Genomic DNA, 26,693 nt, shown 5'->3' on the forward strand with positions numbered 1-26,693 from the left:
CAGCTATTTTAGGGGCAAGTAGCAACAGGAACAAACACAGCCATCTCCTGGTAAGCAACCCATCGATCCTCCGTCTTTCTAGCTCACTTTGGTTCGTGTCGTTGAATAGCTCGACCTCGTTTTCGCAATTTCTCGGGCAACACCTTTTGGCATATCCTTCGGTTTCAGCATGCCATGTATCTTTGCCTAACCGACCTTCGTTTCTATTGCGTTCGTCCTTCTCATCCTTTCGAATCTGCTAGACGTTCCCGCCTCAGTATCCGCCGCCGATTTGCAGCAGAATGCCATGGCTGTGACTGAATGGTCTGCCGAGAATCCAGCAACCCAACCAGCACAAGCCGATCGGCGGCGACGAACGTATGTAATGCCCATCTCACAAGAAGACCGACCGTCTCAGATCCAAGGGTGGCAATACTCCAGTTGCTTTCCTCTCTCCCCCCCCGCGCCGGAGTCTATTGCGATGATGTCAAGCAACTTGATGACCAGCGGTTTGTGGATGGAGTTGGCATTTTCTCAAACAATGGCTGTGTTTACATTCGGGGAGGGCCGCATTCCAGATGGGCTCAGAAACAGTGAATATATCTCTCCGGGCAGGGAGTCGGCAGGAAAAGGCGGACACGTTCCAAAGAACCCCCAGTACGAGCCAGACAATGTTCAAATCGCCAACGGAAATCTTTACCTTGACCGCTCCGGAAGAGCGGGACCCCAAACAACAAAACAACTCTGCGAGAATTGCTGAAATAACGACTGCGGAACAATACATTCTCTATGCCAGTGTTCGCACCACCGCCGCGTTCAGTCAAGTGCCCGGAACCTGTCACGGTACAGTTATTACTCTTCTGGAAGTAGACAGTATGCTGACAATTTAATGATTTTCTTCTACAAAGCCGACATTCAAGAAACCGGCGTCGAATATTTGACTGATCCGACATCGATGCCGAAAACCGGACCAGACGTGCCAATACCTATCTGGTATTCGAATCAAGCAGTGGACCCCAAAAATTTGATTACCACCCAGGAAACAGGTCCAGAAACGTTCGACTGCACGAAACAATTTCATGAATATGCGTTCCACCGGACCTGGGATTTCACCGCGTTCTACATTGATGACAGTCCGTAGAAGACTTACAAGACCAATCACCCTCGCCAGCCAGGACCCTGGGTATGGGAACAAATGGTGACAAAAGGTGCGCATCGTAGGCATTTATCTGGAGCTATCAGACCGAATCTGATATCAACGAACACCAGTTGGTCGGTTGCACCTTCCCAAGACGACAATTGCCCTCCAGATACAGAGCATCGTCATGTCCTGCAACACATCGACACCAAACAGTCCGAACGGCTCTCAATAACTCGGGGTGTACGTTTGACTGGCTCTGTTGGATGGGACTGAGATGACAAGTTGGCTCCAACAAGCAGGCCTATTATTATCATTATTGTGTCGGCTGGAGTGACACTTCTACTCAGTTAGGGTACTACAGGTCTTCGAATGTCGGCCACCGATGTTGGTGGGACATAGATATCAGCAGGAGGAAGATTCGAAAACTTATCTTTTGCTCAACCTTGTCTAACCCTCGTCCCCCAACCCTAGTCCTTGATATCGCCGGTTTTCTTGTTGAAGGAAGACAACAGACGAAACACCGCGTGTTCTTGTTGACTGGCTGACATTGGTAGTTCCAATACTTCGGCCGAGCATTACACTGCCCCAAGGATGCTGTGGTCGAGACATGCAGGGCCATCAGCCAAACTTCCAGAGCAGCAACGGAGTTTTGCCGAATCTGCTCGCCGCAGCAAAGCTGCCATTAAATCCCCCATGCCGTCATTAATATGAGCCTGTCAGAGCTCAAATTGGCGGCACGTCTGGTTGTATCCACCAGATAACATGTGGCAACTTCTGGAGATGAGCGCGTTGGCCAGCTGAACCTGTCCGCCCATTTCCCTCTCCCGCACCGGGCAAGACTACACCTCTATACCGAGAAAGAACCCGCTCTTTGCGCTCGACGAAGATTCCAGATGCATTTCAATTCCTGGCTAAGCCTGGGCAAGGACAATTTGGACGTCGGTCGAAGCCCAATTATACAAAAAGCATGTGGCATCCATATCACAGAGTCGGGTATCGAACATTTCTGGGGGTTCACGCAGCGGCAATCAAACAAAAGTGGGAATGGTTAGGGTAATGATCGGAGGGTCGGTCGGCGGTCGCTTTTTTCTGGAAACCCCGATCGCAGCGTTGCACGAGATGACAAGGCGGATCCTGGGAGAGCAAAAGCACAAAATCTCATAACCCATCCGAAAAGGCCCTGCATTTGATATTATCAAATGGTCGATTAGCAGGCAGCAAACTCGGATCATTCGTTACGCCAAATCCAAGCGCAGGAGAGCACCGATCGGAGCGGTTCGCATTTTCGGCGGACGAGACAGTTCGAGTGCTTTTGCCCTTGACGGCTGCAACCCGTTTATCCGCAGTCATCCTTAGACTTACTGTTACAATCTGAGTTTCGGGGAGGGAGTGGACCTCCCAGGCCTTGACCCGGACTCGTACAAAAGATGTGGAGGCGGACAATGGTTGGCAAATGGAAGTCCGCGCAGGCTCAAAATTGGTACAAAGCACAGATGAGGTATTTTCTCAGCTTGCAAGTCTCCAGACGAGAGGTGGCTCCTGATCGTAGTTGGCATGTGTGTGGGATGAAAACGAGGTTTGAAGCTGGGGTGCACATTCAATCGACCAGGGGGTCGAGGGAGAAATTTTTCTGTTGCGTGCAGGGGAGGGGGTTGTTCACTATCGGTGGACTATCCCACTTTGTGCGCCATCTCCCCACTCGTCGGACAATTACACTCCCACTCTCCTCTCGCAGACTAACGCAACTCACCTTCAACCGCCTCATCGTCCATCCTATCCGCGCCGATGAAAATTCGTTCCTTCGTAATGTTCGTCTCCATTCTGCATTGCTTCTTTTTACCCTTTCCTTCCCTTCAATGGATCGAGTTAAGCTGAGTTGAGTTTTAATCTCATTTTTGTGTTGCGGGTTTTCCCAACTCTCCTGGTCACTCGCTCCCGTGCCCAACTCGCAGCTCGCACCCTCGCTGCACCAGTGGCTGTCGACCACTCGATCTTTTACTCCGTTTAGTGTGCCATTCACTTGAAGCCTGTTCATATTAATTCCTGACCAGTGCCCGTCGTTGTCGTTATACTGCTATAGTTGAACCGCCGGTGAATAGGCGGTGTCTCCACGATTCCACCTTTGAAACCTCATCAACCATCTTTGACGCGGACTCTCCTCTCCTCCGGTGTATTTACCTCCATTGGCCTCATCTTCGATGCGTCCGATGGCGTTGTGACCTTCATGGTTCCTTGTCCTGCGAACCCTACATCTTCCGCTGCTACCCAAGATTCCTTGCATACAGCAACAATTCGCTTCGCTCCAAACTTGTTGACAGCGCCTTACCTGGTTGCCTCTGGGCGCAACACTTCCTTTGCCCCGCGCACACAGATATCGCTGATCCTGGCACCACCTCAGAGCTGTCAACAGCTCCCGAGAGCGGTTTGCCTGATACCTCACCCAACCCTCCTCCCTCGGTCAAGAGATGTCCCTATAGTTGTTGGTGTGGAGGCGTTTTGTTGTATATCCACTCCTCTCAGTCAGCCTTCTCCCTATCTCTCGGTGGCAGCAAACACTAAGGACACTGTTGCACAACATGTGCAAGGCTCATGTCCTACGGTTTTGTTGTGGGCATGGCGTCCTTATGGGCTTCGAGCTTTGCAACCTCGGACCTTGCCCACTACTCAAGACAACTGGAGTCAAGCTCCCGCAACAGCCGTACAAATGCTATAACTGCCAAAATCGACGAACAAGTCCGTCCATAAGACCAGCATCTTCAAGAGGAGGTTCGTGTTCGTCCACGGGAAGTTTAGATTCCAATTCATCAGCGTCGTCAGCCATTACTCCACCCTCTCCCATCTCCAGAGTCGGATCTAGAGTAATGGCACCTCTTCCTGGCGTGGTTCATCAACCTCCCGAATGTGGCGACTTGGCCCGCAAATTCAGTCGATCACCATCTTTCACTTCAAGAGGATTTTCATTCTCTTGCTCTTCTTCGGCTCACTATCCTACACCTCATTACATGAACCTGCCCACCTTCCTCCCTCACCAAGATCACCCTTGTCCTCCCTGCCAGCTGGAGGAACTTCGCATAAAATCCGACAAGGACGCCATCGCGTCAGCCGTGGCTCAATTTCCTCATTTGACCACCGACATGTTAGTCAGGAATGGGAGAACATGGGAAGATTGGCAGACCAAACCGACACTGGAAACATTCGTTGAGGAGAAACGGTCAGAAGAGAGACAGATGTGGTTACACGTTACGAGGAAATGGACACAGGATCTGAGGAAAGCAAGAGTTCTCGTCGCTGAAGAAGATGGCTTGGGATTACTGGGATGAAATATCTATATCCCTTTTTTTTTTAATTTTTTTCCCGGAGGTCGGAAAACTCGGAAAAATAACGAAGGCAAGAGGCGTTCAAGGGCAAAAACAAAGGGAGGCCATGATTAGTTGAGATGATACCCACTGGCCATCGGCGTTCAGGTATAGAGAGACACTACAGGATTGCTCTACGTCCAGTGCTAGTGGGTTCTACACTGTTTAGCATAGTCAACGATGTATTTCTTACGGTCTATCAGGAACACGTTTTCTGCATCTTGCTCTAACGGAAAGCAGTGCAATGCCCAATGACGCCGGCCAAGCAGCCTCGAAGCAAGTCCTGTGCCTGCCAAGAGAGATGAAAAGGTGGCCCAAGTACTATCCCTGAACGGGACGAGGCAGATCCCGCTCTACACTTTAACCCAAGATCACGTGGAGAAGCCCCTTATCAAATCCCCCGGTGCCGGACATCAGCGATAGACCTGGACCTGGTGACTTGATGCTTGCCGGTTCCCGAGTGCTTCGAGTATAAAACTTGGCATACGAGCAGCCTATATCATACATGAAGAGATCTCACCTACCAGACACGGAAAATCTGTCGGCTTATTGAATCACACTAGGCGTGCAAAAAGCTCTTATTCGCTCCTAGGAAGGGACCATCCCAGGTAGGTGTCGTGCAAAGTATTGCTAAGTCTCTCTTATCTTCACACTGGTACGTTCGGGTCGCCAGCTGTAAAGTAACACTCTCATTGCCTCTTCTTCTCTTTGATATCTTCGCCCTATCAAGGCTTTTGATGGGTACATTCAACATTGATTTATCCCAAAGTAAGCGATAATGGCGAACCTTGACCCCGACAACATCCCCATCATCGACTTTGCACGCTACGACTCCGATCTTCTCGGCCTAGCACGAGAGATCAAGCAAGTCTGCGAAACATGGGGTTTTCTCTATCTCAAAAACCATGGCTTGGACCAACGCAAAATCGACCGTATGTTTTATATTAGCGAGGCATTCTTCAAGACGACTCCCCGCGAGGAAAAGGCTTCCACCCCTTGGAACAGCATCCACAATGCCGGCTACGATGCCAAAACGGGGACTGAAGGTTACTTCAACGAGAACGGAGCGAAGGACCCCGTCTCCCCCAATGACACCAAAGAAGTCTTTGTGATTCGGAAAGAGAAGTCTTATGACCAGCCCATGCCGCCATCACTGCGCAAATTTAACCCAGAGATTCAACAATTTATGGCCGAGACCCATGAAAAGATCGCAGTCCGTTTGCTTTCCTGTCTGGGCCTGGGGTTGGGCTTGTCACAAGACCGACTGCCGTTGCTTCATCAACATGATAGCCCTTCTTATACCACTCTGCGTCTTATCCACTACCCGACCCTGCAAAACGGAGATGAAGCACCAGTCCGACTCGGCTCGCATTCTGATCAGGGTGTGATCACCATCCTCTTCCAGAACCAAGTCGCCGGCCTTCAAGTTCGACCGCCCAAGTACATTGGGCCCATTCAGGAAGGTGAGAAGTGGCTCGACGCGCCAGTGATCCCCGGGGCGGTGCTCATCAACATCGGCGAGACGATGACGTTCTTCTCCGGCGGATTGATGAAGAGCACATTGCATCGCGTTGCGAGAAGTCCGTTGCCCGAGGATCAAGGGAAAGACAGATATTCCATGGCGTACTTCTGTCATCCTAATCAGGACACGTTGCTAGAGGTTTTGGAGGGCGTGGTGGGCGCATCGACGAGGGAGACGCCAATTTCTTGTGTCACGGGCAGACAAGTCAAGACGGTGAAAGATTGGATTGAACATCGCCATTCGATGGGAAGGCTGCAGGCGGCCAAGTAGACCCATATAGAATTGAACTTGTCTTGTGGCAGACAATTTTCATATCACAACGATGGTACCAGGCCGGTTTAAAGCAGCGTGATTAGAGTCGGCTCCCACGTGGACCCGGCGGACGGCTTTTACTTTACGCTAAAATCCGGGGACGCCTAGTTCCAAGCTTGAAACGGCGTCAAGCCATCGTCGGACCTCAATCGCAGGCACCACTGATTCGTTCCTTTTTGATCAATGCGACTCCCACTCAGTCTGCAGTCATAGACTTGTGCCATATTGCAGACTCTATATTGGTTTCGATTGCAAACATGCGACTCACACAGCTCCCGGTCCTTATATCCCTCCCTACCGCCATTCTTTCCTTCGTCATCTTTCCCGAAGCCGAAGTTTTCTCGACGCAGACTCGACTTCAAGATTCTTCGGAATCACCTCTGAACCTTTCCCCCCAGTCTGCATCTCATCCAAAGACGAATGGAGATAGCGAAATCCGTGAAGCGTCACTTTCGCCAAAGTATATCAGTTTCATGCCTTCACGTGTTGGCAAAGAAAAGGTCGAGGAGGTCAAGCTTTCCCTGAAATATGCATCTCTGCCGCATATCATTGAAGAGACGGTTGAAGAGGAATGGATCAAGATTACGAAACTCTCTCCCAAATATGCCGCTCCCCCAAGGTCAGCCGGTGACGACTCCGACGATCAGCCCCTACCTGTTGTGATTTGGCATGGTTTGGGTGATTCCGCCGATTCCTCCGGGCTGAAAGATGTTTCAAATTTGGTGGAGAAAGTCCATCCCGGTACTTATACGTATATCATCTCCCTGACGGGCACACGTGGCTCTGCAGATCGGCAAGCATCCTTCTTCGGCAATGTGACGGAACAGATTGATACTGTTTGCCATATGCTGGCGAAAGACAATATTCTGCGAACAGCACCTGCCGTTGACGCGATCGGCTTCAGTCAGGGTGGCCAATTCATGAGAGGTTACGTCGAGAGATGCGGTAGCTGGGCTCCCAAAGTGAGGTCGTTGCTCACTTTCGGCAGTCAACATAACGGCATTGTGGAGTTCCAGAAATGTGCCAGTGCCACTGACTGGATTTGCCAGGGTGCCAACGCTTTGTTGAAGAGTAGTACCGTGTGGTCCGATTTTGTGCAATCCAGGCTTGTTCCCGCTCAATATTACCGAGACACGAACGACTTTGAGAACTACTTAAAGCATTCCAATTTCCTGGCCGACATCAACAACGAGCGCAACGTCAAGAATTCTACATATGCTGAGAATTTGGCAGCTTTGGAAAAGCTCGTAATGATCGTCTTCCATGATGACAAAACCGTTATTCCCAAAGAAAGTGGCTGGTTTGCCGAAGTCAATGTGACGTCCGACTCGGTGACCAAGCTGAGAGAGCGGCCTATTTACACAGAAGACTGGATCGGATTGAAGAAGCTAGACGAAAAGGGTGGTCTGGCCTTTGTCACCCTTCCTGGGGAGCATATGCAGCTGTCTGAAAAGGATTTGAGCAATTTATTTGGAATCTACTTTGGTCCTGCCGACAAGGTGTTCCAAGAACTGGGCAGGGATGTAACAAAGCAATGGAAGTCGGATTTGTGATTTGGCATCGTAGTTTTTAATAGCTGAATCTGTTTATGTAGCGGGAGTTGGATTCCTTTCGACTTCTAATATGAATACCTTGTTATCCTTCTCCCTATGAACTAGTGTCAGGAATCATCTCTCATCATAACCTGAGTCCTCCTCGACGCCATCTTCGTGCACCTCATCTCGGTCTGATCGAAGGAGTCGATGGTCGCGATACGACCGCCGTGGCCGTGAGCCTGGAGATTATACCAAATCCAAGCCAGCGGGAGGCAGTGTGAGGTGCTACAAAGGGCTTGCCAGCTGACTTATCTGCCGGGACCATCACCTGCACCTTGAACATTTGTCGCGAATTTGTCAACCTCCACGATCAACTGAAGGGAATGCTCTGCCATTTCGAAATCTTGTAAGACATCTCCAAGCCTTGTATCGAAGCGAAAAACAATATCGATATCGCAATATACCTTGAGTGTTAGGGGAAACTCTTTGACCAGTGAAGCAGCCCGTAGAGGGCAGCAATTGAAAGGAGCTACAGCTTACCGATCTTTAACAGTCTGGCCGGGAGAAGGCGACGCTTATGGGTGATCGCGGTTGGTTAGGGCAGGACGGTCTGAAGAAGCCCAAAGCTACGCCAGTGCGTGCCTAGTTTACTTATCGGTCCTGACTTCATTGAGCTAAGATGACGCCCTACGGAGAACAATTCGAACCAGCCAATATATGACTCATTGACCCCCTTTCTCTTCCAGAGTTGCCGAGTATATTGACATGATATTGTTTGGAGGCAAGTACAGTCTCTGTCATATTCAGAGCCTGATCCCAGAGCAGGGAACTCCATTGCTTTGTATAGGTCCATATAAATTTTCCTCCAGACCATCCATCCCCCAACAGCGAACACTTCGGGCTCTACCAAGACCTATCACTCTTGAGTGACTTGCCAGACTTCCGCCTGGTCTTGCTACAAATCTGCTCATACTCGAAATGTCACACGTTGCTTCTACCGTGGAAACGTCCAAATCATGGACTCGCGACGGTTTCTTCATCTCCACTGACACATCACTCGTCCCCATCCCGGTACTCAACAAGGCATTTGAGTCCGAGGAAATTTACTGGGCTAAAGGACTCCCTGAACCCGTCATGCAAGAGATGTTGGACAATTCAGTTTGCTTCGGCCTATATTCGCCTACGCCATCACCGCCTCCTCCAACAACAGTAGCAGCTCTAGACGCTTCTGCCGCCTTTGATTCCGCTGACATACTGCATGAGATCGCAACGCCCGTCCAAACAACAACCACAACCACTTTTCAAGAAGCCAAGGCAGAGCTGAATCTCATCGGGTTCGCCCGTGCTATCACCGATCGCGTCACCTTCTTCTATCTCACCGATGTCTACGTCCTACCGGCGTGGCAGGGTCGGGGACTCGGTAATTGGCTTGTCAGCTGTGTCCAGGAGGTCGTCGAAGATATGCCATATCTGCGACGGAGTATGTTGGTCATTGGCCACGATCGAGAAAGTCGGATGGGGTTTTACAAACGGCTCATGAAGATGGAGCCTCTGGGAGATCCGGCAATGGTGTTGAATTGGAAGGGTCCTGGGTGTGCATTCTGAGGCGAAAGGAGTTGGAAGATTCGTGCAGAAGTCTTTACCCTTCATATGATCATAATGATTTTCAGTTCTAGGCTTTCGTTGCGACGAGAAAAAGTCGTGGATATCGTAGACAGACTTTCCCGTCATTCAGCGCAGGATAAAGCCGCTTGATCTGTTCCAGATAGGCCGCAAGAAACCCCTCTCTCTCCGATGGAGATAGAGGGTCAACAAATGGTTTCAGTCCAGTGCCTTTGACCCATTCCACGATCGCTTCATGATCGTCCAGGATATGATAGTAATACGTATGCCAAATATTGAGATCCGAGCACAAGGGTTTGAGCTGGTTGTAGAGTTCCTGCGGTGACTGAAACGGTTTGCGAGTTGGATGCAGGCGTTTCAACTTCTCGGCCCATAAACCTTCATTGGCCACCGACCGCATGGCAACATGTGAGGGCTCTGAGAAATTGTCAGGCACCTGAAAAGCGAATACTCCCCGTGATGGCTGGCTTTTGATCAGGTTCGTAAAGACCTGAATCCTTTTTTCGTACGGTACCCATTGATATACCGCATTGGCAAAAAGAAGGTCGGCCGAGTCGGTGTCCTTGAACGAGGTGAGATCACCCAAAGTAAATTCGAGCTCGGGAAGTCTTTTCTTCGCTTTTTCAATCATGTCTGGCGACGAATCCGTACCTGTGATCTTTGCTTCGGGGAAACGCTGAAGAAGCACTGACGTCGAATTTCCTGGTCCACAGCCGAGGTCAATAATGCGTTTTGGAGATTTCAGTGGCACCTGAGACAATAGGTCCCACGACGGTCGTGTACGTTCAGCTTCGTACTTGAGATATTGGTCTGCGCTCCAGTCTTTGGCCTGCATTATTGTGGCTAAGATATGGAGGGATCGCGAGGTTAGTAGGGAGTGTCGTGGGACGGATATTTTTGGGAGGTGCGCTCTCCTAAGACATTTGACGAATTCCATTAGTGACTGATAGGCGAAAGACGTTCAGCAGAAGAGGTCTATCTGGGGTTCAGCTTATATAAGTAACTCGTGAATGGCCCCGATGTCGGCAGACTAAACAAGCGAATTTCCCCATGCAATTCCACGGGGTTATTCAGCCTTGCCGGGCACTGACTATTGATCGCCGAGTTTCCTCACCTAAGTGGACTTGATTGAATTGAGTCAGAGCATAAAATGATTTCTTAGTCATCGACACAATGGTTCTATGTATCAGTTCCCTTATGTACACATGAGCCCTAGAGCTGAGGATGCTCATCTAGGACCACATCTACAGCTCAGCTACTAAGATTCTTCATAGCCATACATCCACCGTTACCACCTCAAGGTCGCTATCTACCTGTCCTGTCTCATGTTACCAACGTGCAAGCCACTCAAGTCTAGCCACAGGACCATCTCGTGAAGCAGGTTGATACGTGTCCTGACTGACATTGAGTTGCGGTTGGAAGGAGCCGGAGGGGTCGATCAACATCTGACCTACGGAATACTGATTCTGAGGGTAGTCTGTCCTTCCTGCAGTCATGCCGTTGCATACAGGAAGCCACTTGCCGTCTCTGGCCTTGATCGGAGCCAGTCTAGGTTTAATAAGTCGATTCGCCCAGGCATAGACTGGTGCCGCGAAATATTTATCAGAAGATAAGGCGGTCCAGTTGACTATGTTGAGAGAAGTGGCATGGTAGAAGAAGCTGTCTCCGAAATACAGGTGGTGCAAGCTGTCTTTCGTTGGTTCTTTCACAACAGCACCGGGCTTGGTATGCTGGAAACGTGGAAATGGGACGTCGACATCAGAGGCCCTCAGACTCTATTCATTACCTTCTCTCACGGCCATGAAAACAAAGGTAGAATGCCGTGAATCCGGCTCGACGTTTTCTACAAACATGTTATTTTCATTCCATATTGGTCCCTGTTTTTGCCTTCACTTCCGATATATCAAGGTCATTCAGAAAGGGAAGCCAATACTCGATCCATGGATTTTCGGAGACCCTCTGCTAACAGCTCATATCAGGCTCGCACGCAGAGGTCACCTCCATGCCGGACTCACTGAGTGTGCTCGCCATCACGGTGTTGAATTGATCGTCGGATCACAAGTCGGATCGCTCAAGCACACCACAAATTCCGTCCAGGTGACCACAGTTCACGGGCTGGAGCACGACTTTGGGTATATATTGCTGTATCTACTGTCAGCAGGTACCGAGTTGAACGCGGTGACACTCTTCCAAATGGATCACGTCGTTAAGACACCTGAAAATATGGAAATCAATGAGTTCCGCAGACTGTATAAGGATTAGAATCCTGTGGTTCGCAAAATCCTGGAATTAGTCAATTACACGCAAAAATGGCCTTTGCTGGTACTTCCCCCAATGAAGACTTGATCAAATGAATACAAGGATGTCGTTCTGCTCGGCGACGCAGCGTACCATATGCGGAATCACATGATATTGTTTGTCTCAGCCTCGGATAGACTCAAGGCCGGTAAGTCAAGATTTCTAGGCTCAAGGAGCAGCAACAACAATGGACGACGGTGCCTCTCGAGGCATAGTCATCGGCGAAGTAGTTTGCGGCACCTCTCACTCCCCGAAGCAATTGAACTTTATGAGAAAAAAGGTATGCCTCGAGTCTGGACTAAATTACAACACTCATTCGTATCTGGGACCATCAACATGGCCACCGGGGATGACGCAGGAAGGCGAAACGACGCATCTGAACCGGAAGTCAAATATTGGGACCGTAACATCATTCTACGGTCTTTGGGATAAGTGGTGGGGTATTGTCGACGACAGTGGCATTGAAAGCTATCAAAGCCTGGATAGTGGTGCAAAAAGGCGAACTTGAGGTTGAATTTGCTTGATCCGTGCATACAGCAGAGTGGGACTGAAACACTGCCAGTCCGCCGAAAAAATATGCAAAGAGATACAATATGCAAGACTAGTATCATAGTAAGGACAGTTGCATAAAAGTTGTATGATCTCAACCATCCCAACCTTGCATGCCGATGCATCGCCGGTTGTACAAGGACGCAGAGGAAACTGATATCATCCCGGCTTACCTTGAATCAGCGAGCTCAAGTCTGGCGTCGTGCCTGTGTCATCGTATACCTTTGGAGCGCTCTCTCCGGAATGAGTGATCTAACCGCCATGTTCAGATCAAACTTTGTTGAATATCATAGGACACGAGAAGAAATTCCATCATTGCAGGTTCCATGTTGCTAGGACTCCCCTCCCTATTCCCGGGTCAGGTTCCTGGAGACCCTTGTCTGGTGCTCTGAAAATTGAGACGAAACGCGAATATCTTCATGAGACGCAAGGAGGGCCGGTGCTATATCGCCGTTAGCCGGAAGGATATGGGAAATGGTGGGTAGAGCTCTTCCGTCTAAACGATTTACCTAGGTGACCACTCGGCAGGAAGTTTTTCAACAATCATCCCCGACCAAGGATATTGGTTCTCTCCCGTTAATGCGGAGCACCCACGTTGTTGTTGATGTCGACTGGTTTAGTATAACTTGTGGCAGAAGCGAGATGGTTCATTTTTCTCAATTCTTGGATTTGAGGGGGAAACGAGCAGAAAAAAAAACCCCCCCCCATGAAATTGATACCATTCGAAGCCCAAGGTCGACGATTTTGGGCTAGAATGGTAAATAGGAGCCAATCGTCCGTAGATCAGGGCAAAATAGACGTGCTTTTAAACGAAGCGTCGAAATTGAAAAAAGAACCGTACTGAAAAGTCCCGCTCTTGGTCACGTCCAAGCCAGCTGCCCAGGAGAAATGGGATGTTTGGAGCTGGGTCGAGATTGATTACTGAAATCCAACACTATCAAGAATCCCGTCCGCCATTGGTGCCGAGGCTAGCGGGCTCAGGAGAGAGCCAAGAGCCTGGCTATATGTGGATCTGCTGAAGCAGAACACCAATGTGAGAGCAGCTGTACTGCGCTTGAGGTGACATCCTCGAAGGCTACCCCGGTGAAACAGATCTTCGTAATCCCCAAAACTTGAGAATTGTCGGATAGCAGTCTCATTCCCCGATAGTAGCATTGTCCTTTTTAAATCTCAATGGTGGGTACAAAGTGAGATATGCGACGAAAACGGTGTCGGGATAAGCCAGATCTGGCAGAGTTTTCTGACGGAGGGATCAGAGCCACCGCGTGATTGGTTGCACTAAAGGAGCCGAGATTCGATTCGAGAAATAAGGATAGACCCACGGCCTAACGAGAGACCAAAAGTCTGGTTAGCACACGCTATTTGCTGCCTAAGCTGTCGGACTTTAGGCAGTAGACAGGTGAACGCGTTCAGGTTGACATGGAGATGAAAGGAGGCGGATGGGAAAGAAAGACCTATCAGTGGGCGGCTACACTGTGAAACGTCGATAACCCGTCTCGAACCCAGGCGACATTTTGTCTTGATCAATTTGGGACAAACCTCGGCTCGAATGAGACAAGGACGCGACTGGGTACCTCCCTGGGGAGAAGGGGACCCCCAGTAGGCAGATCCGCGGGATTTAGGTCTAGGAGGGGGCAGATAAGGCGGACTCCGTATCAGCGAGCATATCGAATGCAACAAAAAATATATCCCGCGGTTCGATTGATGGGGGATAGTAGATCGAGGGTCGCGATAATGATGAAGGAGAGAAGTCCAATGAGTGGCTTTTCAGTTAGGTTTGAGACAGCATCGCTGGGGAAAGCGTCAAACTGCGCCAGAAATCTGCACCATATCCGCGGGCACATCCATCGGTTCCACATCCCTGGCCACCATCAAACATCATCTCCAAAGAATGCGCGAAAAAGATGCTGAGCAAGAATTCCAACGCTCCTATGCTGCAGCAAGATGCATAGTACATAAACGACTCCTTCGGTCTCCCCAGACGTCATGCCATTCCTGTGCTGTCCAGCTTTCATCGTCATTGCAACGTCTCGCCACCTCTGACATCGCCTCTTCACACCACCTTCAAACTTGTCAAGGATCAGTGAGCCCTGTCAGGACCGACCCGAAAGCCTTCTGCCACGAGTACTAGAGCGCCAGTTCCAGCACCGAACCCGAACATCCCGCCTACCGCGTAGATCCTTCGCCGGGAAATCTGCTCCCACTCCTATCCTCTCGCCCACTTACATCTCTTATCCCGTCATCAATATCAACGTCCTCGCCTTTCTTCGCATCCTCTAGCTTCTCAACCTTCCCCTGAGTCTCAATACCTGTGCGTGCGACTATATAGTTCCAAATAGACCTCTGAATCCCTCGAGTAATACTCCGTCGATCAACCAGAGCTGGAAAACGGAAACAAGGGTGCCGACCTCATCATGCCTTCAGGTTCGTCCTCTACTCTTTTATCTGTCTTCCCTCCAACCTCAATCGCTTCTCCAAGGGAGCTTCATGTACCTCCCAACCAAAAAATTCCAGATTCAGCCTGCGACATTCTGTACCATGTCCCACCTTACGTTCATGGTTTCTCAACTGAAGTCTACAAAGTTCATCTCAGTTCGGGCATTGAAACCCCCAACATTTTCGGACTCCGGGTCACGTGACTATGGGGTGCTCGGTGTGTTTGGTGGAGGATATTGTCACATTTTATTCACCGAATGCCATGCTGACCGTACCGTCCGCAAACAGTAGCAGAATCATTTACCGATGGTGATGCCTATGTCAAAGCATTCAACAACAACAACTTATGGCGTCGTTCTCTCGCCGAGACCGATCCGGATCTCTTCGAATCCCTAGGCAAGGGCCAATTCCCTCAGATCCTCTGGATCGGCTGTGCCGACTCTCGTTGCCCTGAGACCACCATTCTGGGCCTGAAGCCCGGTGAGATCTTCTGCCACCGTAACATCGCCAACATCCTTGTCAGCAGCGACATCAATTCGCTGTCGGTCATCCAGTACGCCGTTCAGTACCTCAAAGTCAAACACATCATTGTCTGCGGCCACACTTCGTGCGGTGGTATTGCTGCCGCCCTTGGCAATAAGAAGCTTGGCCTCATCGACACCTGGCTCATGCCCCTACGAGCCATCAGACAGGAAAATCTGACTCTGCTGGATAGCCTCAATGAGACGGAAAAGGGTCTGAAAATGGTCGAGTTGAACGTCCGTGCCAGCGTCAAGGTTCTGCTCGCAAACCCTATTGTTATCGACGCCATGAGCGAGCGTGGTCTGGAGGTCCACGGTTTGATCTACAACGTCGGCACCGGCGAATTGAGAGAGCTGGACATCGAGGAGGATGAGCAAGTTGTCAAGAGCCGGGTCACCGCTTTCAAGACTGAGGATTAGTTGAATCCTCTCGCCCCATTTGCCTCCCTCTTCTCTGGCAAGAGATCTTCCTGGAGAGCGGACGAGTTTTTCAACGATGGCATGGATGCTTGTAAGCAGCAGTCTTTTTCAAAGAGCGCGGAATTTCAGATCCTCAAAAAGGGGGGGCGGCCCGAGATATCTATGAGCTGACAGAACGGTACAGAAAGCGTTGTGCTCCCCCCCCGGGAAGATCAGAATCGAGCCGCGTAGACTGGATTGATATGAATATTGGGATTGTGGATAAACCAGTTGTTAGCTTACTAGATACGATAGGTTAAGTTAGGTCGGGTTCAAAGAGAAATGAAACGAAATGGATGAATAGGAAATCAAGTCAATGTCCTCTGTACAGAGAAGTGATCCGAGTGTAGTGCACCGGCATCTGATTTACCAGCCATTCCAGCCGAAGATTATTTATTTTCTCCTTCGATACCTTGCCCTTCTCCGGCTTCGATCAATCATCAACGTATTTTGAACGCCATCGATCAGCTTAGCCAATCAGCTTTGACGTGAAGAAAGAGCTCCCATTTGAATGACAGATCCTTTCTTGCATAAAGACGAGAACAAACAGCTTCACAAACCGGTAGAATATGAGGAATAGCGTGCTCGATCTCGTTTCGAATATGTTGGATGTCTTCTGGGGGCGGGGCGATTGGATTCCCAAATGTAGCCGTTGTCCGCAGCTTCCTGGCTTTCGGAATCAATGCGGATCAGAGTGCGGCGCCGAGCAAGATTCAGAACTCTCAGCCTGGCCAGAGTATTCGATTTCTGCTGATGCTCTTCCATCCCATGTAGAGTCCTTTCTTGCATACCCATCTCGCGTCGATATCTCTCTCGCTCTTCCATTTGGCGTTGAACCTGTTCAGCTTTCAAACGATGACCCAACTTCACCTCTCTCAAAAGTCTTGAAAGAGAAATTTCAGGTCTGCGTGGGGGAGGCGGCAAGGTGTCCCTACCCTGTGTCATTAATAGAGCGAGCCCTTGCGCATCTGCCCTTGACAACAATGCTTCCGACAGATCTCCGATGATTGCTTTGGCCAGGCCACGGAAGGCACTCAACTTGGCGAGCAACTTGCCGCGGTATGTATGCATTTCCTCCAGCTCCTGTGCCTCTAAACCTCGTAGAGAATCAATATGGGGCCAGCAGGCGAACTCGATGCGCAGGTACTGGAGCTGGTGTCGATGGAGTAACCAACAAAAGAAATGAAACCATTGTTGTTCGAAGCACAAGTCGAGCGAACAGCGTATGCTAGAGTTGACCTCCCAACCCGAAGCCAAAACCAAAGACATTGACCGAACATTCGAGAAATTTTCCGTGCCGATGTGGTTTGTCCACCATTTGCAGGCATGTGGCGATTTGAATTTGAAGGTGTAGCTGCCATAGAAGACCTTGCGTCCAACATCCCGGAACTTTTTGTTTACCTGCAGGACGCGAAGATCGACGTTGTCTTCGTCCACCTCGTCGCTTTCTCCATTCTTGATATTATTGCCGTTTCTGATGTATCCAGCCAGCATGCCCCGTTGGTAGTAGGGTCGGACAATATTTGAAGGTCGATCGAGGGCGACTGAATGTTCTAAAATAAGTTTCAAGATCTTGCCATCGTGTGCACAAGCCCGACTGGCAAGTGTATCGCCGTCAGTGTGTTGTTCGGTCATGATCTGGGGTAGACTGGAGTGAACGTTAATAGTGATCAAGGGAGGAGGAGAAACAGGCCCTTTGCCACTGTTCGACAGTTCTCTAGGAGAAGGGGGCCTTCGAAACTCGGTATCGTCCGGGGGGAAATCTGGCAGAGGTGTGATGGTGTCTGGTGAGACTTTGAGAGTCCAAGGAATGGTAGTTAGTGGAGACAGTGTTTGACAACCCTGGGGTTGATTGAGGGAGTTGCTAGGATCCTTACTTCTCGAGGTGTTAGCTAACATGCTTTGGAAGAGGTCATGGGGGGAGAGAAAGAGGGTGGTGCTGTGGCCGAGGGCCTTGGGGAAACCAGTGCCTTCATTTTCAGGAAGACAGACTGGAGGCAACACTTACTTTGCTAGGCTCAAATCGCTTTTCGATGGTGCATCAAGGTCGTCATCCACCCCGATCCGAGGAGCTGCGTCTTCCAGGCGAGGTTTCTTCGGTGAAGGAAGTTGAAAGCTGAAGCCGTGTCCAGTGGTTGACCGCTTCAAGACCGGGTTGACGATGTTATCGACTGACGCCCACGCCGAGACTTTGAAAGCCATGATTTTGGTGTTTATGAAATAATATGAGATTCCAGATCGCCGAGAATAATGAGATGCACAATGAGGAGCGCGAGAACAGATCAGCGAACAGGAATCTGGAATGCGGCCTGTCACTGTGCGGTCTGTAAAGGTAAGGTCGCCGAGTAGTCTTGCTGTGTTCAAGGTGATCTTCACTCATGCACATGTGCTTCGCCACGCCTTGAGACGAGTGAATCAGATCTTTGCGCAGTCTAAAGTCTACTGTCTTCATCCTCTGAAAGTCTTGAAAGCCTCTGCAACGGACATTCCGCCTAGTACAGCATCTTTGACTTTGTCATCAGCTGCCACCAGCTTTGGCATCAACAACAAAGTTTCATCAAGCAGTTCCTGTGGAATGACTACCACGCCCTCAAGAAGATCACAAAAGACGATGTCACCCTTGAGAACGTATCAGCCTGGGATTGTTGAATATCTGTGGGAGTTGGCAAGAGCTGGACTCACTGGAGAAACACTGACGCCGGTGATAGAGACAGGAATGTTGCGAGCATACACCAATGATTCGGCATTGGTCCCAACCGTGGATCGGCCCAAAGCAAATATCTGAATGGTGGGACAGTTAATACACAAGGGAAAGCGAACAGGGCAAAGAAAGGGCTGGGATTTCAACAGATAAGGACAATTCACATACTGGGAGTTGCGAATTTCTCAGCTCAGTCACATCTCTCACACGACCACCGACAACGCAGCCCGCCACTCCCCTAACCTTCATTCTTTGTGCCATGATGCCGCCAACCGCGGCACACTTTTGTCCTTCAGGTTGGTCAATGACAACAATGGTATCAGGTTCTGTTAGGTCTACCCAGTGACCTCCCTTTGGAACGGTGTTTTCAGCTGGAGGGGTGGACTCTGGGAGAGAGTGTTTGGGCACCAGCTTCAATGTACAGGCAGGTGCAATCACCTTGCCGCTGGCTTCATTGCTTTCTGTAGTACTCCGAGGTAATGCTACAGGAGCTTTTATCGTCTCAATCAAAGGCCCAGAGAGCAATGACATGGAAGCATACTAATATCTGCAAGATATCCGGCCCTTGCAACCTCACCCGGTTTTGCTTTCCGAAGCTTAAGCAATGCGTCCGAAACCTGACTTGTGAGAAGATTGAGTGACTCGAGAGATCAATGTTCTTACATCACAAGCCGAATACTCATGCAAACGCTGAAGCTTCTCCTTGAGATCAGCTCTCGGTCCACTTCTCGTGCTCATATTAGCGATCTTTTGGCTGATGTACGTTGGAGTGGGGAGAAAGAGGTGATCTCGCCAGCAAGATGCTACAGGTCTAGAGAAGCGAGGCCCATATACATGCTTGAAAATCATTGCTTCCGAGTGACAGTCAAAAAGGACGATGGACATTGAAGGTTGTTCAGGAGATTTGAGAACTACCAGCGCTTGGCTTCTGCTCCGAGTATCGGAGAATATTGCGTATACGAATTGACGCTATGGCCTGGAGGACTTGAGATGCATTGAGACCACTGTGATGAAACTCCCTAGGCAAATTTAAGAGGAAATTATGCTCCCTGTACCAAATCATCGATTTACGGTCAACGTTGTAAGAGAGGTGCCTTTACATTCTTTTTAGCATACTGTGCTGCTCTCCCGCCAGAATTTGTTTCATCTCTCGTAAACACTACAGTGCTCAATAGATTGGGCAAGGGATGAGAGTATATTCTTCCCAGACAAATCACGTTGATTTTCAAAAACATTGGATAGTGTGGAACTGCTTGGACGAAAGCAATCCGAAAAAGGTCAGTTATGTTTTCTTGAGGTTTCACTCTTGTATGAGATTCGGGACTGCCCAAATGCTGGTTGAATGTACGAAGACTCCGTCGTAGGCGGACAAATTCAGTATCCACCATCCATCTTCTCCGGTTCTGTTGGAACTATAGACACAATTGGTTGCTGAGTGTTCATAAAGGGACCAGATGGTATTTCATGTGATACGGGGTTCGGCCTGCAAGGATGGTCAGAATAACTAGATAAGTCGTCGTTTCGCGCATTGACCAACCTTCCATCTGCTGTTGACTGGCAATTGTAAGCATGCTGCATTGTAAAGTGGTGTATCGACTTACCCTCGAAGCCTAGAGGCGCATCCACGGCATCTGACTGTCCTCTTACTTTTCCAGTTAATCGGTAATCTCTCTCCATCACTGCCAATGTGAGTATGTTTCCTGAGAATGGGCCCATATAAACCGACTCTGTCTATCCCAACCATCTAGTTGTCTCCTCGGCCGCTTGTAATCGTTCGCGTAATATCGAATCGAGGAAAGGCCAGCACCCTGTTGCACTACTTAGCTTGTGGGGTTTAGAGGATGCGGGATTATACATACAGTGACTCCGAACATGGCCGTCATGATGACATAGGGAATAAGGGCTTCGAAGGGAACGCCCATCTTGAAGCGGCCCTGAAAGACTGAAGTGTTGGGTGTCGCGTGGGAGAGTTCGTTGGCTTGCACCTGTGGCAGCGGCTTCGCTATGCTTCTGAGACGAATAAAATGGTCAGATTGAGCCGTCCTCAGAGATCGAAGGAGGTTCTGGCGTCCCTGGCGGTGACCATACGAATGATGTCGTCCGTTGTAGTTGTCGAGGCACTAGCAGGTGATTGAACATGAACACCAAAGTTGAACCTGAAGCTCAATGCCAAGGCCCGGAATAGCTTCTCCGGGGACTTTTCCACTTTGACGCTGTCATGTTTGGTATGCTCCCGCATTCAATCCTTCCACTACTTTGTTTCCAAAGCGTATTTTTGTGTACGTCTCGATAACTCACATGGGCTGAGGTCCCAGAGGTGTCTCAATGATCGCTGAATATACTCATCTGTTTCAACGTGCCACCTCAGCTTTTTTTCCCCCCCAAAGGGCTGCCACGCAGGGAAACCACCAGCACTCTTCAGACTCTTCAGATCAGAAGTGCTTCTTTTTCTACTTGTATCAGCCCACTTACCGAATAAAACACCCTGATGGGTGTTGCTCTCCTCGGTCCATCGGTCCTCTGTACTGGCTGGTATATCGTTGTCCTCTACTTTGGATTCAAACTCGGATGCTCTGCATGTCAGAATTGAGCCTTGGAAATCTGACAAGGAGGAGGTGGGTGTTCTCGCAAGTCTGATCCGATGGCCTTGGAAAGCCTCATCACAATATGCTACAAATGCGAGAGCGTCCTGGTATCAAGAAAGCTTGGGATGAGCTGTGTGACCTTGAAAGTCACTGGGGTCTTGTAACAAAGACTGCTTCAGCATCCTAGTTTAGAGGCATAGGAATGTCTCTATGCCTTTCTGGATTGACATGCTCTGCATTCCTGTTGACCAAAAGTACGAGAACACTTGTGCTCTTGCCATCTCGCAAATGGAAGACATATGCAAAAATGCTTATCAAGTTAGTGCTTGATTCAGAGCATAGAGTACTAACACTCACGACTCTTGTCGAGATTTCATGCCGACTTCTGTCAGTGGATGGGCGCGCCCACTCTGGACCTTACACGGAGGGATTTTTGGTTCACGTTGACATGTGAAGTTTAGGAATCGAACCACTAACCTGGGCAAGACCTATCGGGAGCTATCGCTTGATCGAGAACCCCGTGGCCTCGCTTGTAGAATTAAATCAACGGGGGGATAACACAAAGCGATGCTTGCAAGGTTTATTGGAAAATGCGACCATTACGGGCAACTATCATCGACAGACTGGAGCACAAATTGGTGAGGATCAGGACAGCGTATGTTCCGAATGATCCTGTTCGAAAGGATCGCACCGTCATTATGGAAGCATTCATTGCCAGCAGATACCGCATTACTAGCAGGCCCGAGTATGCCCGTCTCTGCTTTGACAACCCCCTTGGGTGGGATTCGAGAGACTTGTGGCGCACGCCGATAGAACGTCGCATGCAACTACTTCTCGAACAACAAGATATACTTCCTCAAGGTATTCTGCTCGTTTGCTGATCCACGAATGGATGAGAAGGGATGGTGATGGGCTGTTTGTGATTTTGACAGCAGCGGGTCCGCTCATCTGGAAGCATCAATCAGTGATTTGATGACTCCTGCCCAAGGGATAGATTTGGGCTGACCGTTAACTATCCTGGGCTGGTCTTGTGGATCTACAAACATCTCATTAGAAGAAGTTGGACAGTCTAATGATTTCACGCGCGTGCCATCAATCTTTAGACTCATGTATGGATTAGATGTTGCTTAGGATATGTATGGGCAGGCGAGGCTGAAGGAAGTTATTCCAGAGGTCCTCAAACACATCTCACGTGACTATAAATCGGGAACTTTCATGCAGGTGGTGATGGTGCCCGATTCGGGGGAGGGAGCGCGACTCCAGAAATTATACAGAGAAGTCTTATCCATTCAATAGAGTTGCAGAAATTCTATCGACGTGTCGCAGCTAAATTAATACTTGGATAGGAATCCTGATTGACCCTCGGAGCGTTGTTGCGCCTTTCCTCACGCGTCGAGCCCTCTACTTACCCACTACCTCCCAACGAGACCACCGCTTTTGCGCAGCGAGAGCCGCCACTTATTCGGGGATCCAAGATGTCTGGTCATTCTAAGAGCATGGCCGCAGGGGCATAGGAATTTTAGAATATCTATTGCCGGAACACAAATGACCACAAAATCAGCCCGGGCATGGTGATTACTGCGCAACACATATCGCAACACATATGCGCCAGGACGACTATCAAGATTACAGATTCCAGAAAAAGAAAATTTCTTTTACATGCAGCCTCTCCCCTCAGAAGACTCGGACAATCTGTCCAGCGTTGATCAAGACAATACCAAGTCCGAAAACCTAGCAGAAGCCGACACTACGGAACAATCGAGTGAACACATCAATGGTGACAATGGGAAGGGTCATAAACATCAAGTGATTACGATGGAGGACGACCGAAACATGGCGAACTCAGAACCGGCTACCTCCCATGCACCAAATCCAGAAGATAGCGCCTTAGGTGAACAACTACAAAGATCGGCAGAAGAGAGCCTCAGCGATGCCGAAGTCGAGGCGGTTTCTACTTCTCAGACCGATGCAAATGAAGATGTCTCCATGACAGACGCCGATGCCGCTGCGGAAACCGAAGATGAGGAAGCAGAACAAGGGACCGCAGGAGACGACGTCGGCAGGGATGATTCCGAGGATGAGGAGGAAGATGAGGAGAGTGGAGAAGGCTCACAGAACTCGTCGGATGAAGACGAATCATCCTCATTAGAATCAAATGAAGAAGATGGAGAGGATGAAAAGCAAGAATGCATATTCTGCAAGCAAAAGGATATTGCGTCTGGCGAAGGCGATAAAGCAGATTTGATTTGCTCAGGGTGCGGAAACAATGCGCACCTCAACTGTGCTCAAGAGAAGGATGCAGTGAAAGATGAGGATATATCCCAATGGCAGTGCCCTGAGTGCTTGAAGAAAGCTCCACTGTCAGAATCTCCCAAAGAGCAGGCTGCACGATCTAAGAACTCTGCACCTCGACTTGTTAGAGATTTGTTACCTGTTACGCGTGGAGTGCAAAAGCCAAACTCACACTCGATCTTTGCTCAGCCTCTGATATCAGAGACTGAAGATGGAGGTCGTGCCCTTAGAAAGAGGAAATCCCCAACTCAGGAACCTCCACCAACTGAGAAGAGACGTCGGAAGGCTACGCCACGGGCACCAACGAGCAGCAAAACGGACAGCAAGTTAGAAGTCGATAGAGCGGTGGCCCATTCGACTAGAAGATCGAGCCAAAAGATAACGCCGCCCGTGGCACGGATATTGCAGCATCGACCTTTTGAGAAAGCACCACCTCATAAATTCATCCTTGCTTTTCGGTTAGACCAATCGATGATTGAGAACATCTTAAGCAAACCTCCTCGGCCAGGAAAAAGAAGAGAGAGGAAGGATCGAAGAAAACCTCCGAAGATACCTCCGCCAATTTTCCAACCCCCTGTCCCTAAGTTCCCTGCATTGCCAACCCACAATCTCATTTTCCCCTCGGCATTCACGGACCGAGAGGCTGAACTAAATGCCAAACCATATGGTGGTATTCTTTCAGAAGCTGACGCGGTCACGACTCGTTCACTACCTCAATTGAAGGATCGGGAAATATTTGAGATCGCAAGGAAAGAAGCAGAAGAAGAACGACGGAGAACATCTGCAGCTGCTGAGGCGGAGATCAACGGAGACAGTGGCACAACATCAAAGCCCAGCCGAACCGTGTCTGGTCCGCCCAGCAAGATCAAATGCATTCAATTCGGCAAGTTTGTCATCGACACCTTCTATGCCGCTCCATATCCCGAAGAATATTCCCACGAATCGCGGCTGTTTATTTGCGAATTCTGCTTGAAATATCTCCCTTCTGAATTTGTGGCATACCGACACAAATTAAAATGCCCGGCCAAACATCCTCCGGGGGACGAGATATATCGAGATGGTACTGTCTCTGTCTGGGAGGTCGATGGCCGGAAGAAGACCGAATACTGTCAATGCCTCTGTCTTATGGCTAAGATGTTTTTGGGATCGAAGACCCTGTACTACGATGTCGAACCATTCCTTTTCTACATCTTAACCGAATACGACGAATTGGGCTATCATTTTGTAGGATACTTCAGCAAAGAAAAGAGACCGGCCAGCCAGAATAACGTCAGCTGTATCTTGGTGATGCCAATTCACCAGAGAAAAGGCTATGCAACTTTCTTGATTGACTTCTCGTACTTATTGACGAGGATTGAAGGCAAGGAGGGGTCGCCTGAGAAGCCGCTGTCAGATATGGGCCTGACAGCATACCGGTCATACTGGGACTTGACCATATCAAGACATTTGCTGGATTTGGAATGGAAGCCCTTCAGCACGAAGATGTTAATGGCCAGGACTGGAATGACCGCCGATGATGTGATCCACTCTCTTGAACGACTGTATGCCTTTGTTCGAGATCCAGTGACAAAGACATATGCTGTTAGATATGATAAGAAGCTCTACCAGCGGATTGTGGACGAATACGAATCAAAGAAGCATCGGGAACTGAAGCCGGAAAACCTTGTATGGACACCCTATATCATGGGACGAAGCGATCAAGCTACGTTGGATGGTCAACCACTTCAAGCTCTGGCGCCTCGGGATGACGAGGTCGAAGAAGAGGATGTTGGTAAAGAAGTCGCAATGTCGAAAACTGGGGAATCTCCTGATAATGCAGTCGATACCGAACCCGACCAACTCTCACCCAGGTCAAAGTCAAAATCAACCAAGGTTCCGTCACAACAAGAGTCAATGGCAGAGAATGATGCCGAAGTCGATGTCAAAGACCCTTCGCTGGTGGATGATCGAGGCAATATCGTTCCAGGACCTCCATCGACCGACGCACTCAATGGTGTAATGTTGACCCAAGTTAGTCGTCCAGAAATCAAAGTGAACGGTCTCGTTAATGGTGATTCAAAGAAGGAAGAAGCCGACACCAAAGAGGACGAACCACCAGCAGAAGAGTCTCTCAGTGGATATGCGCTTGCATATCGCAATCTCGCCATTCCTCCAGCGCGCTTCCAAATCGACCCTCCCATTCCGCCTTCGATGCTTCGACAACGAAGCACGAAGAAGCGAAACGCAGCCAGCGCTTTTGGCACCCAGAAGGCTAACGGTCTTGCTGACTCACCGTCCGTTCCGGTTGCAGTACGCAGTTCACCGCGGAACGTTCTCAGTGTCAATGGCAGCACGAGCGGTGCAATGAATGGGCGGGGTAGTCGAGCCAACTCACCCGACAAGATCCCCGACACACCTGTGAGGCGCAGTGGACGGAGGAGCGGTCTGTCAACTGTAGAGATGGCGAGTATCGATGGATCGGCTGATGACACGGAGCAGGCGGGATTAGGAGAAGGCGAAGGGACAGGGACAAAGACGGAGATAGAGCGAGATGAAGAAGAAGAGGAGGAAGAAAGGTCGTCGTCGAGCGAAGAGGATGATCAAGATGATGGAGACGCCTCTGTTGAAAGCGAGGAGGAAGATGAGGACGACGAGGACGCTGCGATTCCCGACGACGAAGACAGCGAGAGTGAAGAAGATGATGACGGCGACGACGACGACGACGACGACGACGACGACAGTGATCCCGATGCCGACGTTGACGATGATGAGGACGAGGACGATGACGAAGAAGCAGCCGAGGATGAGGACGATGACGACGATGATTGAGAAGCTTTCGTCTGTCTCATACCGATTTGGTCCCGTCGTTTAGGAATCAGATTCATTGGAAGGATTATCTTGTCCAGTATCAATTGAATGAATCGGCCAGTCAGAGTTGGTACCGCTGCCTTGAAATATCATTATTGAATTGATCAGAGCAAGCAAAAGGATCAGGTCTCGCACTAGTCGAGTGAATCACACAATCAATCAGGAACAAAGTTCTAGTAGTGGATACATTGTCCGCGCCGTTGCATTGCACCCAAGCTGCCTTGATCCCCTGGCTCTGAGCAAAGCATGTCAAATAAAACCGCTGTCCGTATCTCCAACCGCCTAACTTATGCCAACGACTCCTGACAAAAAGAGATAGGTATGTGGCTCTCGTAGGTTTGCTCTCCTGCGTCACTGGCTCACTTCATGTCCCTCCGTCGTTCTCGTCACTGCCTTCCCCACGCCAACCTGTTCCAGGAAATTGATTCATTGGACACAGCTCCTACTTCTGCGCCACCGTCACACCAAACCGTAGTCCTCCGTACTGTGATACTCCAATTCCGAACACCTCCATTCCGCCCACATTGGAGCTTCTCT

At 49.7% G+C, this 26,693-nt stretch overlaps 11 protein-coding genes across 11 annotated transcripts; 7 read left to right on the top strand and 4 right to left on the bottom strand.

Moving 5' to 3' along the window:
• Positions 1-557: 557 nt before the first annotated feature.
• Positions 558-1,120, top strand: Z518_07620 (uncharacterized protein; the record flags this gene model as incomplete). The annotated part of the gene is made up of 2 exons (XM_013415749.1): positions 558-822; positions 888-1,120. 2 exons carry the CDS (start codon positions 558-560, stop codon positions 1,118-1,120), a joined length of 498 nt encoding a protein of 165 aa, XP_013271203.1.
• A 2,624-nt stretch (positions 1,121-3,744) lies between these two features.
• Z518_07621 (uncharacterized protein) lies at positions 3,745-4,440 on the top strand (the record flags this gene model as incomplete). The annotated part of the gene is made up of 1 exon (XM_013415750.1): positions 3,745-4,440. The coding sequence occupies one exon, from the start codon at positions 3,745-3,747 to the stop codon at positions 4,438-4,440; it is 696 nt and encodes a 231-aa protein (XP_013271204.1).
• Positions 4,441-5,254: 814 nt separating this feature from the next.
• On the top strand, positions 5,255-6,268 carry Z518_07622 (uncharacterized protein; the record flags this gene model as incomplete). Its single annotated transcript, XM_013415751.1, has 1 exon — positions 5,255-6,268. The coding sequence occupies one exon, from the start codon at positions 5,255-5,257 to the stop codon at positions 6,266-6,268; it is 1,014 nt and encodes a 337-aa protein (XP_013271205.1).
• Positions 6,269-6,567: 299 nt separating this feature from the next.
• Z518_07623 (uncharacterized protein) lies at positions 6,568-7,863 on the top strand (the record flags this gene model as incomplete). The annotated part of the gene is made up of 1 exon (XM_013415752.1): positions 6,568-7,863. The coding sequence occupies one exon, from the start codon at positions 6,568-6,570 to the stop codon at positions 7,861-7,863; it is 1,296 nt and encodes a 431-aa protein (XP_013271206.1).
• Positions 7,864-8,823: 960 nt separating this feature from the next.
• Z518_07624 (uncharacterized protein) lies at positions 8,824-9,450 on the top strand (the record flags this gene model as incomplete). The annotated part of the gene is made up of 1 exon (XM_013415753.1): positions 8,824-9,450. One exon carries the CDS (start codon positions 8,824-8,826, stop codon positions 9,448-9,450), a length of 627 nt encoding a protein of 208 aa, XP_013271207.1.
• A 67-nt stretch (positions 9,451-9,517) lies between these two features.
• Positions 9,518-10,303, bottom strand: Z518_07625 (uncharacterized protein; the record flags this gene model as incomplete). Its single annotated transcript, XM_013415754.1, has 1 exon — positions 9,518-10,303. The coding sequence occupies one exon, from the start codon at positions 10,301-10,303 to the stop codon at positions 9,518-9,520; it is 786 nt and encodes a 261-aa protein (XP_013271208.1).
• Positions 10,304-14,853: 4,550 nt separating this feature from the next.
• Positions 14,854-15,692, top strand: Z518_07626 (uncharacterized protein; the record flags this gene model as incomplete). The annotated part of the gene is made up of 2 exons (XM_013415755.1): positions 14,854-14,968; positions 15,040-15,692. 2 exons carry the CDS (start codon positions 14,854-14,856, stop codon positions 15,690-15,692), a joined length of 768 nt encoding a protein of 255 aa, XP_013271209.1.
• A 591-nt stretch (positions 15,693-16,283) lies between these two features.
• On the bottom strand, positions 16,284-17,933 carry Z518_07627 (uncharacterized protein; the record flags this gene model as incomplete). The annotated part of the gene is made up of 2 exons (XM_013415756.1): positions 16,284-17,607; positions 17,740-17,933. The coding sequence occupies 2 exons, from the start codon at positions 17,931-17,933 to the stop codon at positions 16,284-16,286; spliced, it is 1,518 nt and encodes a 505-aa protein (XP_013271210.1).
• Positions 17,934-18,179: 246 nt separating this feature from the next.
• Z518_07628 (uncharacterized protein) lies at positions 18,180-19,170 on the bottom strand (the record flags this gene model as incomplete). Its single annotated transcript, XM_013415757.1, has 5 exons — positions 18,180-18,350; positions 18,414-18,512; positions 18,601-18,914; positions 18,974-19,049; positions 19,096-19,170. 5 exons carry the CDS (start codon positions 19,168-19,170, stop codon positions 18,180-18,182), a joined length of 735 nt encoding a protein of 244 aa, XP_013271211.1.
• Positions 19,171-19,936: 766 nt separating this feature from the next.
• On the bottom strand, positions 19,937-20,354 carry Z518_07629 (uncharacterized protein; the record flags this gene model as incomplete). Its single annotated transcript, XM_013415758.1, has 4 exons — positions 19,937-19,986; positions 20,034-20,111; positions 20,159-20,240; positions 20,292-20,354. 4 exons carry the CDS (start codon positions 20,352-20,354, stop codon positions 19,937-19,939), a joined length of 273 nt encoding a protein of 90 aa, XP_013271212.1.
• Positions 20,355-22,676: 2,322 nt separating this feature from the next.
• On the top strand, positions 22,677-26,117 carry Z518_07630 (uncharacterized protein; the record flags this gene model as incomplete). The annotated part of the gene is made up of 1 exon (XM_013415759.1): positions 22,677-26,117. One exon carries the CDS (start codon positions 22,677-22,679, stop codon positions 26,115-26,117), a length of 3,441 nt encoding a protein of 1,146 aa, XP_013271213.1.
• Between the last annotated feature and the right edge of the window lie 576 nt (positions 26,118-26,693).

This window comes from Rhinocladiella mackenziei (assembly GCF_000835555.1).
Source record: "Rhinocladiella mackenziei CBS 650.93 unplaced genomic scaffold supercont1.5, whole genome shotgun sequence".
NCBI classification, from domain to species: domain Eukaryota; kingdom Fungi; phylum Ascomycota; class Eurotiomycetes; order Chaetothyriales; family Herpotrichiellaceae; genus Rhinocladiella; species Rhinocladiella mackenziei.